The sequence below is a fragment of the Gadus chalcogrammus genome, chromosome 23, assembly GCF_026213295.1.
Source record: "Gadus chalcogrammus isolate NIFS_2021 chromosome 23, NIFS_Gcha_1.0, whole genome shotgun sequence".
Lineage (NCBI taxonomy): Eukaryota > Metazoa > Chordata > Actinopteri > Gadiformes > Gadidae > Gadus > Gadus chalcogrammus.
The window spans coordinates 15,225,392-15,239,259 of NC_079434.1; the positions used below are offsets into that span (position 1 = coordinate 15,225,392).

General features: G+C 48.5%; 1 protein-coding gene across 3 annotated transcripts in view; it reads left to right on the forward strand.

Moving 5' to 3' along the window:
- Positions 1–13,582, forward strand: part of mllt10 (MLLT10 histone lysine methyltransferase DOT1L cofactor) — a 39,658-nt gene extending 26,076 nt beyond the window's left edge. The window contains exons 12-20 of one of the 3 annotated variants that reach the window (XM_056584024.1): positions 3,547–3,664; positions 5,193–5,274; positions 6,808–7,013; positions 8,244–8,393; positions 8,681–8,736; positions 9,168–9,394; positions 9,839–9,862; positions 10,799–10,889; positions 11,154–13,582. In XM_056584024.1, the coding sequence (XP_056439999.1) occupies positions 3,547–3,664; positions 5,193–5,274; positions 6,808–7,013; positions 8,244–8,393; positions 8,681–8,736; positions 9,168–9,394; positions 9,839–9,862; positions 10,799–10,889; positions 11,154–11,396 (1,197 nt within the window). In that variant the 3' untranslated portion in view covers positions 11,397–13,582. The remainder of the gene's footprint in view (positions 1–3,546; positions 3,665–5,192; positions 5,275–6,807; positions 7,014–8,243; positions 8,394–8,680; positions 8,737–9,167; positions 9,395–9,838; positions 9,863–10,798; positions 10,890–11,153) is intronic. The other 2 variants (XM_056584025.1, XM_056584026.1) reach the window with 2 other exon arrangements.
- Positions 13,583–13,868: the final 286 nt, after the last annotated feature.

Consider the following 13,868-nt stretch of genomic DNA (forward strand, 5'->3'; position numbering starts at 1 on the left):
GTATCAATCTTGGCACCGCAACACCGCCCAACTCAGGGAACGCGTATATCTAACCGAATCCCTCCGATTGTGCCGCACCATTGTGCGTGCGTGTGTGTGTGTGTGCGTTTGCGTGTGTGCGTGTGCGCATACCTTCCACAGGTACACTGCAAGGTCTGTGGAAGGTCTCTTTTTGAATTAAATCTCTCCCCCCCCCCCACCCATTTCATTTCCAGCTGTAATTTACTGGGTCCATTCGCTTCTTACTAGATGTCATTATCGGCCTCCATTCATTTAATGGCTGATGAGTTTAATCATGCCCACTAGCTTTTTATTTAATTTTTTTACTGAAAATGGTTTTGAACAAAATAATGCCACAAAGCTGAAATGTTCTATAGCAGACAAATGGGTATTGCACATTCAAAATGGCACACTTAATTCCTGAATAACATCATGTCCATTCCAGGTATTCAAACAGGTGTACAGAATGACCTTAAACTGAAGGCCAGAATTAAGGGTATAATAGTTAGAATTTTTATATTCACAGATTTATTCTTTGTTTAATATTATGTTTCGTGAATAGATTAATGGATGATAAGTTGTGAGCGATGTAGTTGTCTCAGCGTCTAAAAACAAGCTTTCAGAGGTCTTTGTGGTTATTTCTCATGTATTGTCGGATTGCGTTCATCCAAAGGGGAGAGCACCGTCACTACCCCCCCCTCCCCTTGTAGCGGTCCCCACGGTTACTCTCCTAAAGTTGAAGCCCCTCTGGTAATCACCCTGGCCCCCCCACATCTTCAAACCGCGACCCCTGTGAGCCTGTCCTCTTTCACTACTGGCCCAGAGATCCCTCTCTGTCCAGCGCCGTTCATTTCTCTCCCCTGTCCAGCGCGCGCGCGCACACACACACACACACACACACACACACACACACACACACACACACACACACACACACACACACACACACACACACACACACACACACACACACACACACACACACACACACACACCACCCTTTCGATATCTTTTGCGCCCTTTGCTCTCTCGCTCTCCTCTTTCTCTCTTGTTTCAGAACTACCAACTCCTCTCTTTCTCCATCCCTTGTCCCGTGATGTGATGTCATCTGACAAGCGCCACAGTGGGGATGATGGGGGTGGGGGTGTACTCATGTCTTGAATCTTGCGTCCCGAGGCCCATAGCCACCCCCCCCCCCCCCCCACCCCACCCCCCATAGTACAGAGAAGGGGAGGCCCAGGAAAGCATGGGATATCACGCTATTTACAGCACGTATAGAGGACTTAGCCCCTCTCTTGCAGCGTGTGTGTGTGTGTGTGTGTGTGTGTGTGCTACTGCGCGGGAGAAAGGGGGTAAAGGGTTTGAAAGAGATGGGTAATTGAAGGGGTGGTGAGATGTTTGAGGGAGAGCGGGGAAGACAGTTAGACAGAGCGAGCTGTTTTCTTTCTCCCCTCTTCTTGTCGCTCCGGATCGACCAAAACGTGTCTTTAAAGTCCTGAATGTGTGGGAACGCCTCCGGGCATCTGGGCCACTCGCGCCGAAATCATGTCCCCGGAAATTATGCAACCCTGTAAGACGGGCTCCCCGCGTCTTCTGTTTAGTGCGTGTGTGTTGGTGTGTCTTTGTGTGTGTGTGTGTGTGTGTGTGTGTGTGTGTGTGTGTGTGTGTGTGTGTGTGTGTGTGTGTGTGTGTGTGTGTGTGTGTGTGTGTGTGTGTGTGTGTGTGTGTGTGTGTGTGTGTGTGCAAATACGTCCGTGCACCTGTGCACGAGACAGTGAGACGGAGCAGCCATTTGCTATTTTCAGTCCACAAGCAAACTGCTGGCCGACTGCCCATTAGAGGGAAGAGAGATGGTGTGTGTGCGTGACAGAGACGAGTGTGTAAAGGGGAATGACTCGGGAATGACTCGGGAATGAAAAATGAATGAAAATGAAAAATGAATGTTGGCGAGAAAGTGGGAGGGACTGGGGTATTGAGAGGGATGGTGGGAGGACAGTGAGAGAGAGAGGGAGAGGAGAGGGGGAGGCGAGGTGTGAGGCTTTTGAAACTGAGCCAAAGTCATCGGTGAAATAAATGGAATAAGGGCAGGGTAAGGATCCGCCTTCACATTTAACATGGGTGGGAGTGTTATTGTAGCATGAGTTATCTATATTTCTCTGGCTTTCTCTATCAAATGTGTTCTATTTCTATAGTTTTGGAATTAGAGTAACTAAATAGTCAACACAATCGTACATGGTATTCACCTTTTATTGAACGTCGGTTTTTTGTGTGCGTGTGTGTGTGTGTGTGTGTGGGTTTAGTGTTTAATAAGAGTCTTTTGTCAGTATTATTTCTTTATTATATATGTAACACGCGTGTGTTTATATATTATTTTTTTACATGTATGTGTATATATAATATATATCTTATATGGATTTATATATTTACATACAATATATTTTATTTATGTTTATATATATATTTTATCAACGCATAATATGTGTACATGTGTATATGTATATTCACACACGCGCATATATATGTATTTGCCCATGCATATATATTTATATACACACACACACACACACACACACACACACACACACACACACACACACACACACACACACACACACACACACACACACACACACACACACACACACACACACACACACACACACACACACACACACACACACGTGTGTGGGTCATAAATTTGCTATTGTAATATTACAATGCCCATTGCACACATGACAAATAACTGAGATGTGAGCATTAATTATATGATCTGTGTTAGTAACACGGTGTCGCGAGGAGTTGATTAATAAAATCGCTATAGAATGACAGCATAAATCAATCCGTCTATTTAATCAGGGCACGCATGCGACTGGGCGTTGGTGTATTCATGTTAAGTGGTTCCTGTAGTTCCCAACGCCAACATAAACCAAACGTTGAGCTGCACCACAAAGTAAAAAAAATAAAAAAACATCCTCGCAAACGGTCTCACGTAAACATCATTTTAAATTAGAATTCCCAAAGGCAGGACAATGTTAAAATAGCATTGCGCTCCGTATAAGTTAAGGCGTGCCAGCACATTGCCAAATTCTTATGACGAATGCCGTGAACAAACCACCTCACCCTCTCCAGCGCCCTTATTTGGGAAATGCTCTAATTGGATTAAACTATCTGCATCAGAAGCACTTTGTCAGCATGCCAGTGTGTTGGAGCCACGGCCACTCTGAGGTATATGCGTGTGCGTGAGTTGCACGTAGCCATAGCGGTGCGAGCGCATTGCCGTTGTTTATCTACTTTGAAGAGTAAGTGTATGTTTCCTGCATTTCATCCGGGCCAAGTTGGCAGAAAATAATCTTAAGTAATTACAACCCCCAAAAAAAGCTACGTTGATTAAATATATTCCCGCTCTTTGATCTGGGATAATTAACATCTTCCCATGATAACATGTTGTGGCCATCTCCTAAACGGATAATAAAGACATTATTCTAATGTGAATTTGTCGCTTCCCTATCTCCTTTTCTCTGTCTCGCTCTATCTCTCTCTCCCTAGGTAAGCAGCCTGCCTGGGTCTGTTTTCAACCTCGCTCCCTCCCATATGTTTGGGAACCGGCTTAACCCAAATTCAGCAATGGCTGCACTCATCGCCCAGTCTGAAGCCACACCAGCAGGTATATATGCGTGTGTGTGTGTGTGTGTGTGTGTGTGTGTGTGTGTGTGTGTGTGTGTGTGTGTGTGTGTGTGTGTGTGTGTGTGTGTGTGTGTGTGTGTGTGTGTGTGTGTGTGTGTGTGTGTGTGTGTGTGTGTGTGTATTGTGCCTGAGAGAGAGAGTGAGCGAACGAACGGGAGAACAAGAATGAGCGAGATAATGGCTGGGTCACGCCCCCTGGGTCTCACAGAGGGGTCAAGGGTCATTGGTTGTGGTAGTCACAGGCTCCTCCCATTAAGCTCCAGTTACACACACACACACACACACACACACACACACACACACACACACACACACACACACACACACACACACACACACACACACACACACACACACACACACACACACACACACACACACACACACACACACACACAGCCGTTCACAAGCCTAATGCTGGAGCGCTCCAGTGTGTTCGTGTCTTAGTATGCAGAATAGGATAGAGCGGCAGAGGAAGTGGCGGGATAGAGTGTTGACTTCTGCAGGACACAGAGTTGGAGGGAGAGTTTAGGGTGAGAGAGAGAGAGAGAGAGAGAGAGAGAGCCCCCCTGCAACCTGCGGGTCAGCTCACTAATCACACTTAATGACACACACACACACACACACACACACACACACACACACACACACACACACACACACACACACACCAAATGCACGTGGATACGTGTGTGTAGATGCGACCCACCAGGGCTGTGAGTGACTGCATGCAGATGGCGCTGAGATGCTGATCTTTCAACACGCCAATTTGCATTAGAAACCAACTGAAACCTTTTCACCCCATTGGCAAAACCCTGGATTAATAGCTCCTGTTGAGCCCCGATAGTCCTCCACGCGATACATTGTGAGCCGTGGACAGTCTGTGTGCACTCACATGTGATCAGGATAGCAACTCTTATGTGTTTTTTTTTTTCCTTGGGAGAGCAAGGCAAGCGCACCGCTGGTGTTGGCATGTGTGTTAGCCTCTGTGTGTTAGCCTGTGTGTGCGCGTGTGTTAGCCTGTGTGTAGCGTTAGCCGCTGCTCGCTGCACAGTGTTCATGAGGCCGGGAGCGGGACAGAAACTGTTATTTAGGCTTCTGGCCTGTGGGGTGTTGACCTGGTGACTCTAAAAGCTTGGGTTGAGTGTGCATGCGGGGAGGTGCGCTGTATCTGTGTTTGAGTGTATGCAAGTGTGTGTGGGTGCACTTGCATTGGATGCACATGGGTGTTTGTGTAAGTGTGTGTGTGTCTGTGTGTGTATGCATGTGTGATTCATTACCCTCACTGAGGAAAATGAAAAAAGGCGTCTGGCCAGGGGCCCAAGGAGAGTGGGGCAGAAGTGGGAGAGAGAGAGTATCGGTGAATGCAGAGAGAAAGCGAAAGAGTAGGGAAGCACATGCAGTTTGAATAAGGGCTCGTGTGTAACAGAGATACAAAGAGAGGGTGAGTGAGTAGCTCACCGAGCCGTCGGTTTTAGATGTGCCATTGATTTTGTGTGTGTGTTTAGACCAGGAGGCAGGAGACGGCAGCACCAGTAGTGTTGGAGCCCAGGGCTTCTCCATAAGAGCTTCTCCCAAGACCACCCCGCGGTGAGTACACACACACACACACACACACACACACACACACACACACACACACACACACACACACACACACACACACACACACACACACACACACACACACACACACACACACACACACACACACACACACACACACACACACACACACACACACACACACAGATGCTCTCTCCCTCGCGAGCGAGCCCCTATTTACATTCCACACTGCCCCCCACCCACCAACACCCCCTACCCTCGTCTTTTCCCTCGGCTGGCCCCTCATTTCTTCCTACACACACACACACACACACACACATTACTCTGCCTCTCTCTCACCCCTAAAGGCGATCTCCTCGCTCGCCCCGACCATGAGTTGTGTTTTGGGATGTGGAAATCGTCCACCGTGCTTTGATCTTTCTTCCTCGCTCGCTTTTTAAAACCTTGTCGATTGCCATGGAACGACATGACATGGAAGTCTGATGGTTACAACTCCAGCCTACATCTACCTCCTTCCCTATCTCTCTCTCTCACTCGCGTCGCACGCACATACACACACATCCCATTTCTCTCTGGGAACGTTTTGTGGATCTATGAAGATGGGAATAATTGACGGTGCCTTCAGCGCATGTTGGTTCAGTTTAAGATGGAGGTTGGTTATGTATTTTAATATGCTGCGTCTTTGTCTTGTTTGCCAGCTGTGAGTAACATTAATGAAAATAGACTATTTTATAATAAGAACTATAGTAATATCTGGAGGAAAATATTTTGTAGGTAGTTGGGTGGAAATTCCTAGAACAGGTGTATTGGAATAATTACCTCAACCGGAAAATACAAATAGGAAAAAAATCCCCCCCCCCCCCGCTGGTTTTCCTTCTCGCCTAAAAATAAATAAATAAAATAAATAAAAGCGGGAGTTTAATAGTCTGGATCACAAATCTCCTCAAATTCGATACATTTTTATTCATAATTTCTTATATATATTTTACAACACCATCCATGCCAAGTTTATTATAACTAGTCTCTATCACACACTCTCTCTCTCTCTCTCTCTCTCTCTTTCTCTTTCTCTGCCCCCCTCTCTCTCTCTTTTTCTGCCCCCCTCTCTCTCTCTTTTTCTGCCCCCCTCTCTCCCTGTCTCGGTCTCTGTCTCTCACTCGCCCTCTCTCTCTCCCTCTGAAGTACTCATCCAGACGGGATGTCTTGCTGGCTACTTTTCATCAACGCCCACTGTAACAACAAATTGATGTCGTTTTATAGCCAGCCGTGTCTATGGTTGTCTGACATTTATGTTAGGTCGTTAATCTCCTCTTTGACCTCTCTTTTTCTCCCTGCCGTCGCTCTCATTTTCCCCACTGCTTCTCCCTCTTTCTCCCTTCCCTCACTCATCATTTTATATCATGCTTGCTTTTTTCCGTCTGTTTTGTATTCTCTACGCCCTTCCTCCTCTCTCCCTCCCCCCTCTATCTCTCTCTACCCTCTCTCTCTCTCTCTCTCGCTCTCGCTCTCGCTCTCGCTCTCGCTCTCGCTCTCGCTCTCTCTCTCTCACACACACAGCTCTCCCATTGGCGGCCTGCAGATCCGCTATGACCCGTCGGGGTCATTGTCGGGGCCGGGCCTGGGCATGCTGGGGGCGGGGTGCGGCGGTGGTGGTGGTGGTGGGGACACGCTGCCCCCGGTGGTCACCAGTATAGAGCAGCTTCTGGAGCGACAGTGGAGCGATGGCCAGAACTTCCTCATGCAGCAGGAGGCGCAGGGAGATGGTGAGAGAGAGCACACACACACACACACACACACACACACACACACACACACACACACACACACACACACACACACACACACACACACACAGGCATGTTATGTAGCCGTCTGAGAAAATGAGCAAAAACATACATTTGCATATGCACACACATGCAGTCATATGTTGGTACACCCACATATGTGCTGCTGCAAACCAGCAAAGGAAAATCAGAGATTCTGATTTTCCTCAATGCTTTAAACATCTTTATTTCTGTATTTTTCATCATCATGTGTCTTTAATCCCTGATGCAACAGTCCTGTTTTTGTATGGCAGTAGTGCCCTATCTGATGCCTGGATCGGGCACTGCTGCCCTCGTTCTGAGGTCAAGTGACTTGGTTGAACAAGCAGTCCTGTGTGTGTCTGGGATGCATTTTTATATAGAAAAAGTAGCCCCTGCCTCACTAGCTCCTCGAGGAAGGGTTTTATTAGCGTAACATTTATAAGTCCCAGGGGGGCAACAGTAGAACATCCTTTCTGGCATCAACGCTGGCCGTATCTCTCACACCGTGTGCTTGTTTTATATATAGACTGTTGCTGTAGCTTTGTCACTCTCACTTACGCTCTTGTTATTTTTTTGTCTCTCTCTCTCGCTCTCGCTCTCTGTGTCTCTCGCTCTCTGTGTCTCTCTCTCTCTTCCTCGCTCTCTGTGTCTGTCTCTCTCTTCCTCGCTCTCTGTGTCTGTCTCTCTCTTCCTCGCTCTCTGTGTCTCTCTCTCTCTTCCTCGCTCTCTGTGTCTGTCTCTCTCTTCCTCGCTCTCTGTGTCTGTCTCTCTCTTCCTCGCTCTCTGTGTCTGTCTCTCTCTTCCTCGCTCTCTGTGTCTGTCTCTCTCTTCCTCGCTCTCTGTGTCTGTCTCTATCGCTTTCTCGCTCTATATCTCCCTGGCTGTTGGTGTCTCTCTGACTCCCTTTCTCGTGCTAAACCTCTCTGTGTCTCTCTTTCTCGCTGTGTCTCGGTGTCTCTCTCTCTTCCTCGCTATCTGTGTGTCCGTCTCTCTCTCTCTCGCTCGCTCTGTGTGTCGCTCTCTTCCTCTTTATATATGTCTTTATGTCTCTCTCTCTTCGTCCCTCTGTGTGTCTCGCTGTCTCTCTCTCTTCCTCGCTCTATATGTCTCGTTGTCTCTCACTTCCTCGCTCTGTGTGTCTCTCACTCTCTCACTCTCTTTCTCTGTGTCTGGGTGTCTCTCTCTCAGTGGTGGCCATGTTGAAGTCCCTGCACCAGTTGCAGGTGGAGAACAAGCAGCTGGAGGAGCAGATCAGGTCTCTGACCGTCAAGAAGGAGAGGCTGCAGCTCCTCAGTGCACAGCTCTCGGTGCCTTTCACCCCCCACTCGGCGTCCTCTGGTACACACACACACAGACACAGACACAGACACAAAGTCACACACACACACACACACACACACACTCTATTGCGAGATCCCAAGATTTATAAAAAAAACATTCACATGCATACCACACATTTACATTCAGTTCTAGTCAGGCATTCATAACTGTGTTTGAGTGTCCCGTTAAATAAGAATAAAGTACCGTTAACACACTTTGCCGCACGCATACCCACACACACACACGTCGACAGCCAGGGCACACAGGGGGGTCCTAATGTAAATGAGTATTAATCTGTGTTCCAGACGTGAAGGGATCACAGCTGGGGGCCGCTGATTCGTCTCTGCCCGTGGCAGCTCAGGTGAGGACAGCCCCCCCCCTCCCCGCCCCACCCCCCACCCAGCACCCAGTTAGGCTCCACTGTAAACAGGACCTCTCTCTGTGCGGGTCAACAAGGTTGCCGCGTGGTCCCGTTCCCGTTAGCAGGAGAGCGATGAGAGAGAGAGAGAGAGAGAGAGAGAGAGAGAGTGGCGAACGCTGGCGTGCCTAATGGTGAATGGTGGACTATCAATTCAACAGCACATGACAGAAATGACACTGTGCCTCTGTCCCTCTCTTCCCTCTCTCCTTCTCTCTCCCCTCCTCTCTGTCTCTCTCCCCAACCCTCGTTTTCTCATTCTCTCTCTTTCTCTGACTCTCTCTCTCTCTCGTTCTCTCTTGCGTTCTCTCTCGTTCTCTCTCTTTCTATCGTCCCTGACCTCTCCCTCCCTCCCTCCCCCCCTCCCTCCCCAGGACAGTGCGTCGTGCGGCGGCCGTAGCAGCAATGGCTCCACCTCCTCCCTCTCCACGCCGCCCTCGGTCTCCCAGAGCCCGCCCCAGCTCAACGGCCTAGCGTCGGTCGCCACGGGCCTGGGGGGGGGCCAGGTGGGAAGCCTGAATGGCGTGATCCAGAGCCGCGAGGGGGGGCTCACCCCTCGCGTCGACGTGGGGCCCCTCAATTACCGACTGGGAAACGCCAGGTAAGCTGATGGGCGCCGGCATCACTGACTGATTAGAGCTCACACTTCAAAGGTTGGATCCCTCGTATATATAGGGGTGTGTGTGTGTATGTAGATATAGATATAGATATATATGGATGGATGGATGGATAGATAGATATCTCTATTTCTCTCTGTGTCAGGGCTTCATGTTGATCGGGCGCTCGCAAATACCACATTTTAGATTTTGTTATGATTGCAAAACTCACAGTAAATCTGCTCCCACTGGCAGATCAGTTGACTGCCGCTTGCTCTTACATGATGGCATACCTGCATCTCGCCCAAAGGAATGCTCCATCACCAGTGGTTATTTAAATCCCTCCTCCCTCTCTCTGGGTGTTTCTGTGTGTTCTGAGTAAAGTCTGATGGCGGTTCCCTGTTCTTTGTGTTGCTTTTCCCTTCTCTGCTTGCGTTCTGGGATCCCAGCAGCATGACCACTGCTAAGAACAGGTGAGTTTAGCATCGCAGCTCCGGCTCCCTCCGTTCCCTTTCCTCTGCGTCTCTGGTGCATTCCAAGATTCGATTAGATGGGAATAGTGAATTTTACTTGCATGAGAGTTCCCCGTTCACTTCGCTATTGATCTCCTTTTACCTTGAAAAGCCGGATACATGAGATCAGTGTCTTTTTCGTGGTCAAGCTCACGAGCTGAATCGCATGCCACAGCTATCCATGTTTGAAATCTAGATCATCTTCAGTGGTCATGCAACTTCCTTCTGTGTAATTTTATCCAGTGTGGTCATGTGACTTATTCAGTGTGGTCATGTGACCTGTGGTGTACTCCTCTTCAGTGTGGTCATGTGACCTGTGGTGTACTCCTCTTCAGTGTGGTCATGTGACCTGTGGTGTACTCCTCTTCAGTGTGGTCATGTGACCTGTGGTGTACTCCTCTTCAGTGTGGTCATGTGACCTGTGGTGTACTCCTCTTCAGTGTGGTCATGTGAACTGTGGTGTACTCCTCTTCAGTGGGGTCATGTGACCTGTGGTGTACTCCTCTTCAGTGTGGTCATGTGACCTGTGGTGTACTACTCTTCAGTGTGGTCATGTGACCTGTGGTGTACTCCTCTTCAGTGTGGTCATGTGACCTGTGGTGTACTCCTCTTCAGTGTGGTCATGTGACCTGTGGTGTACTCCTCTTCAGTGTGGTCATGTGACCTGTGGTGTACTCCTCTTCAGTGGGGTCATGTGACCTGTGGTGTACTCTCCTTCAGTGGGGTCATGTGACTTGTGGTGTACTCCTCTTCAGTGGGGTCATGTGACCTGTGGTGTACTCCTCTTCAGTGGGGTCATGCGACCTGTGGTGTACTCCTCTTCAGTGTGGTCACGTGACCTGTGGTGTACTCCTCTTCAGTGCGGTCATGTGACCTGTGGTGTGTTGTTGTCCTCAGCTCGGCACGTCACGGCCTGATGTCTGAGCAGCAGAGACTCCTGCTGCAGCATCATCAGCTCCAGCAACTATTGAGCTCCCATCCAACAGCGGTAACACAAACGCACACACACACACTCGCACACACAGTTCAAACTCAAAGAAGCCATTCTGCCCTCGACATCAACCTAATCACTCATCGATCCTTCCTTTCCTCTTGTCCCCTCTCTTCTCACCCCTGTCTTCTCTCTCTCTACCCTTTCTTGTCATTCCTCCCCTCTGTTCTCTCCTCTCTCCTCTCACCCCTGCCCCCTCCCCCAACCTTTCCCCTCTCTTCTCAACTTACCTCCCCCCCCCCCCCCTCCTCCTCCCTGCAGGAGCAGCAGCAGGTGCTGCTCTACCAGCTCATGCAGCAGCAGCAGGACTTGCAGCAGATCCACGCCCAGATGCCCCTCACCTCCTCCTCTTCCTCAGCTCAGCTGCCAGTCGGCGGCCTGCAGCCCGCCCCCCAGGGGGGCCCGGGGGGCATCACCTCCAACCCCTTCCTGGCGATGCAGCACGCACACGCCGACGGCGGCCCAAAGCCGCGGCTGACCGCCGACAAGACGGAGAAGACATGACGGCGGAGGCCACGCCTTCGCTGACGTCTTTTCGTTTTGGTTTTGTTTCTCCTTCGTGTCGATAGTCTCCCTGTGTTCCTTCCCTATCCGCCGTCTCCTCTGAGACTCTGGTTGTTCTTTGACGTCCGGGTCTCTCTCGCTGATAAACTCTCTCTCTCTCTCTCTCAGGGGCCTCCGCTAACTAGTGTAGTTATTTAGTGCACTCAGCCGCACACAAGCCAGCACACTCAAGAAGACAAGCAAGAAACTTTGAAGCTCCCCGGAAGACAAAGGTGACGGATGTATGTTCCAACATCTGTCCCGCCCGCACCGCAGTTTTATTATGCTTTCAAAGGGGGCGGTAAAACGGACACGAGGGTGGCTGGGGCGGGGGGGACGGGGGCTTTGTTGGAAATACCCCATGAGCTAGTGCTGTTACCTCTCTCCTTGTCTCCATTACTGACCCGAGACGAGCCTCATATGGACACCACAGAAGCCTTGCGTTGACTGTCTGCTTCGCAGGCCAGATATACAGGGGGCTCACTCAGAGCAGTGGGGAAAAAGGGGCGCGCGTTGTGGCGGCATTCTTTGTTCAACAAGGCAGAATCGTTGCGAGAAATTATGCAGAAAAACGGAGCCGTCGGTAGTCAACACTACATTTGCTCCGTGCGGAAAGGCATTGCGATGCATCTCCCTGATTAAGCCCCCTGCTGCACCTACCTCTAACGCAGGACCAGCCTATCGGGACCTAAGGGCTGCCGAGAGCGGCCAATCACAATCCATAGCAATCAGGACTGGCCAATCAGGGTCCAAACCCCAAGTGCCTGAGGCCAAAGAAAGGAGGGGGGCGGACTGGATTTATTTTTCCTCGTACCTGTTTCTCCGTCACTCAACACGCTCTCGGAGCGCTACTGGTAATTAAGCTGCGTTGCCACGGCAACAGAATACAGAACACTTGGGAGTGTCAAATAAAATGTGCCGTTCCTGTAAAAAAGAAAAACACAGGAAACCCTTTTCTGCTGCATTCTAATGTCGGAGCCAACTTTGTAATGTGCTTTTCTATTTATTTTGAGTTTGGTTAACGGGCGTAAAATGGTATATTTGAAATGCCCGCTGGTGTTGCAATTTTATGTTTTATACTACTGTGTTGAGTCCTTTTTTGTTGTTCCTCATTTATTCTCACACCTCAACAGTCAAACTTTGCTGTAAACCTTTGATCTACAAACCTAATGTAGTGTGTTTTGAAAGCCAGAAACTACTTGAGAGTTTGTCTGTAGGGGGGGGTGAGGCTGTAGATAGCTATTTGTTAACGGGTGTTGGGTGGGTTGGTGAGGATTTGAGTGGCACAGTTTGTACCTCGTTAAGTGTACATAGATCTTTCTCATTGGCCCTCGTGTACATAGAAGTGAATGTGATTGGCTGGTGTGAAGGACAGTCGATGAAGCCTCAGCTTGCGTGTGTGAATCTTAGGACCAGACGGATGAATAAATGGTGACTGGACACATAAAGTATTAATTTATTTTTATATGTGCAGGGACATTGTGTGTCTTTTTTTAAGTTTTGCACCATTTTCTTGATGAGAATTTGTTTTATACTCTGCATCATGTGGTCTTCTGAGAACATGTCGGGTTGATCCATTTTTTATTTTATTTTTTTTACAGGTGAAAAATAATTTGCGCGGGGGGGTTCTAATAATGTATTTGAAAACACCAAAATAAAGAAATGCTCTTGGTAAGGATCAAACTATTTGTACATTTTTTTTTTTCATCATCCGGGACACACTTGCATTACTTAATATTGATACGACACGATCAAATGTGTATTATTGGATTAATCTGTAAGTAATGCAATATTTTTTATTAACTAATCAATTTATAAATAAATTGTGTTTTTTTTTTCAGAAAATCGATGTTTGGCTCAGGAAAAACCTAAGCTTTCTACAGTCAGAGATTTCTAAGATGAAAATAGCTTTCACAATAAGCATTGAAGCATTCTCTTCCAGCTCCCTCAACTAACTCTTAAGTAAGGCATAGAGTTAATTAACCCTATGCATGATACTGAATATATGTTCCTCTTTCCATCTTGAGATGTGTACTTCAGAAATGGTTCAAGGAAGCCTGAGATGATGATTTACTATACTAACAGCTAAACATTGCATTAAAGAAGAAAGAGCTTAATGTAGCTTAAAACGACATGCTACAGGGTCCCGGCACTAACGCACACACATGATTATTTCCAGCTGTGTGTGTGTGTGTGTGTGTGTGTGTGTGTGTGTGTGTGTGTGTGTGTGTGTGTGTGTGTGTGTGTGTGTGTGTGTGTGTGTGTGTGTGTGTGTGTGTGTGTGTGTGTGTGTGTGTGTGTGTGTGTGTGTGTGTGTGTCAGTCAGAGAGTGAGGGGGAACCATTCTGCTACATCTGCTTCTGCCCTGGTAATTAAAAGCTCACTTTACTCCTGCATCTCCTTGCCCCCCATACACGCACACACACAATCTAA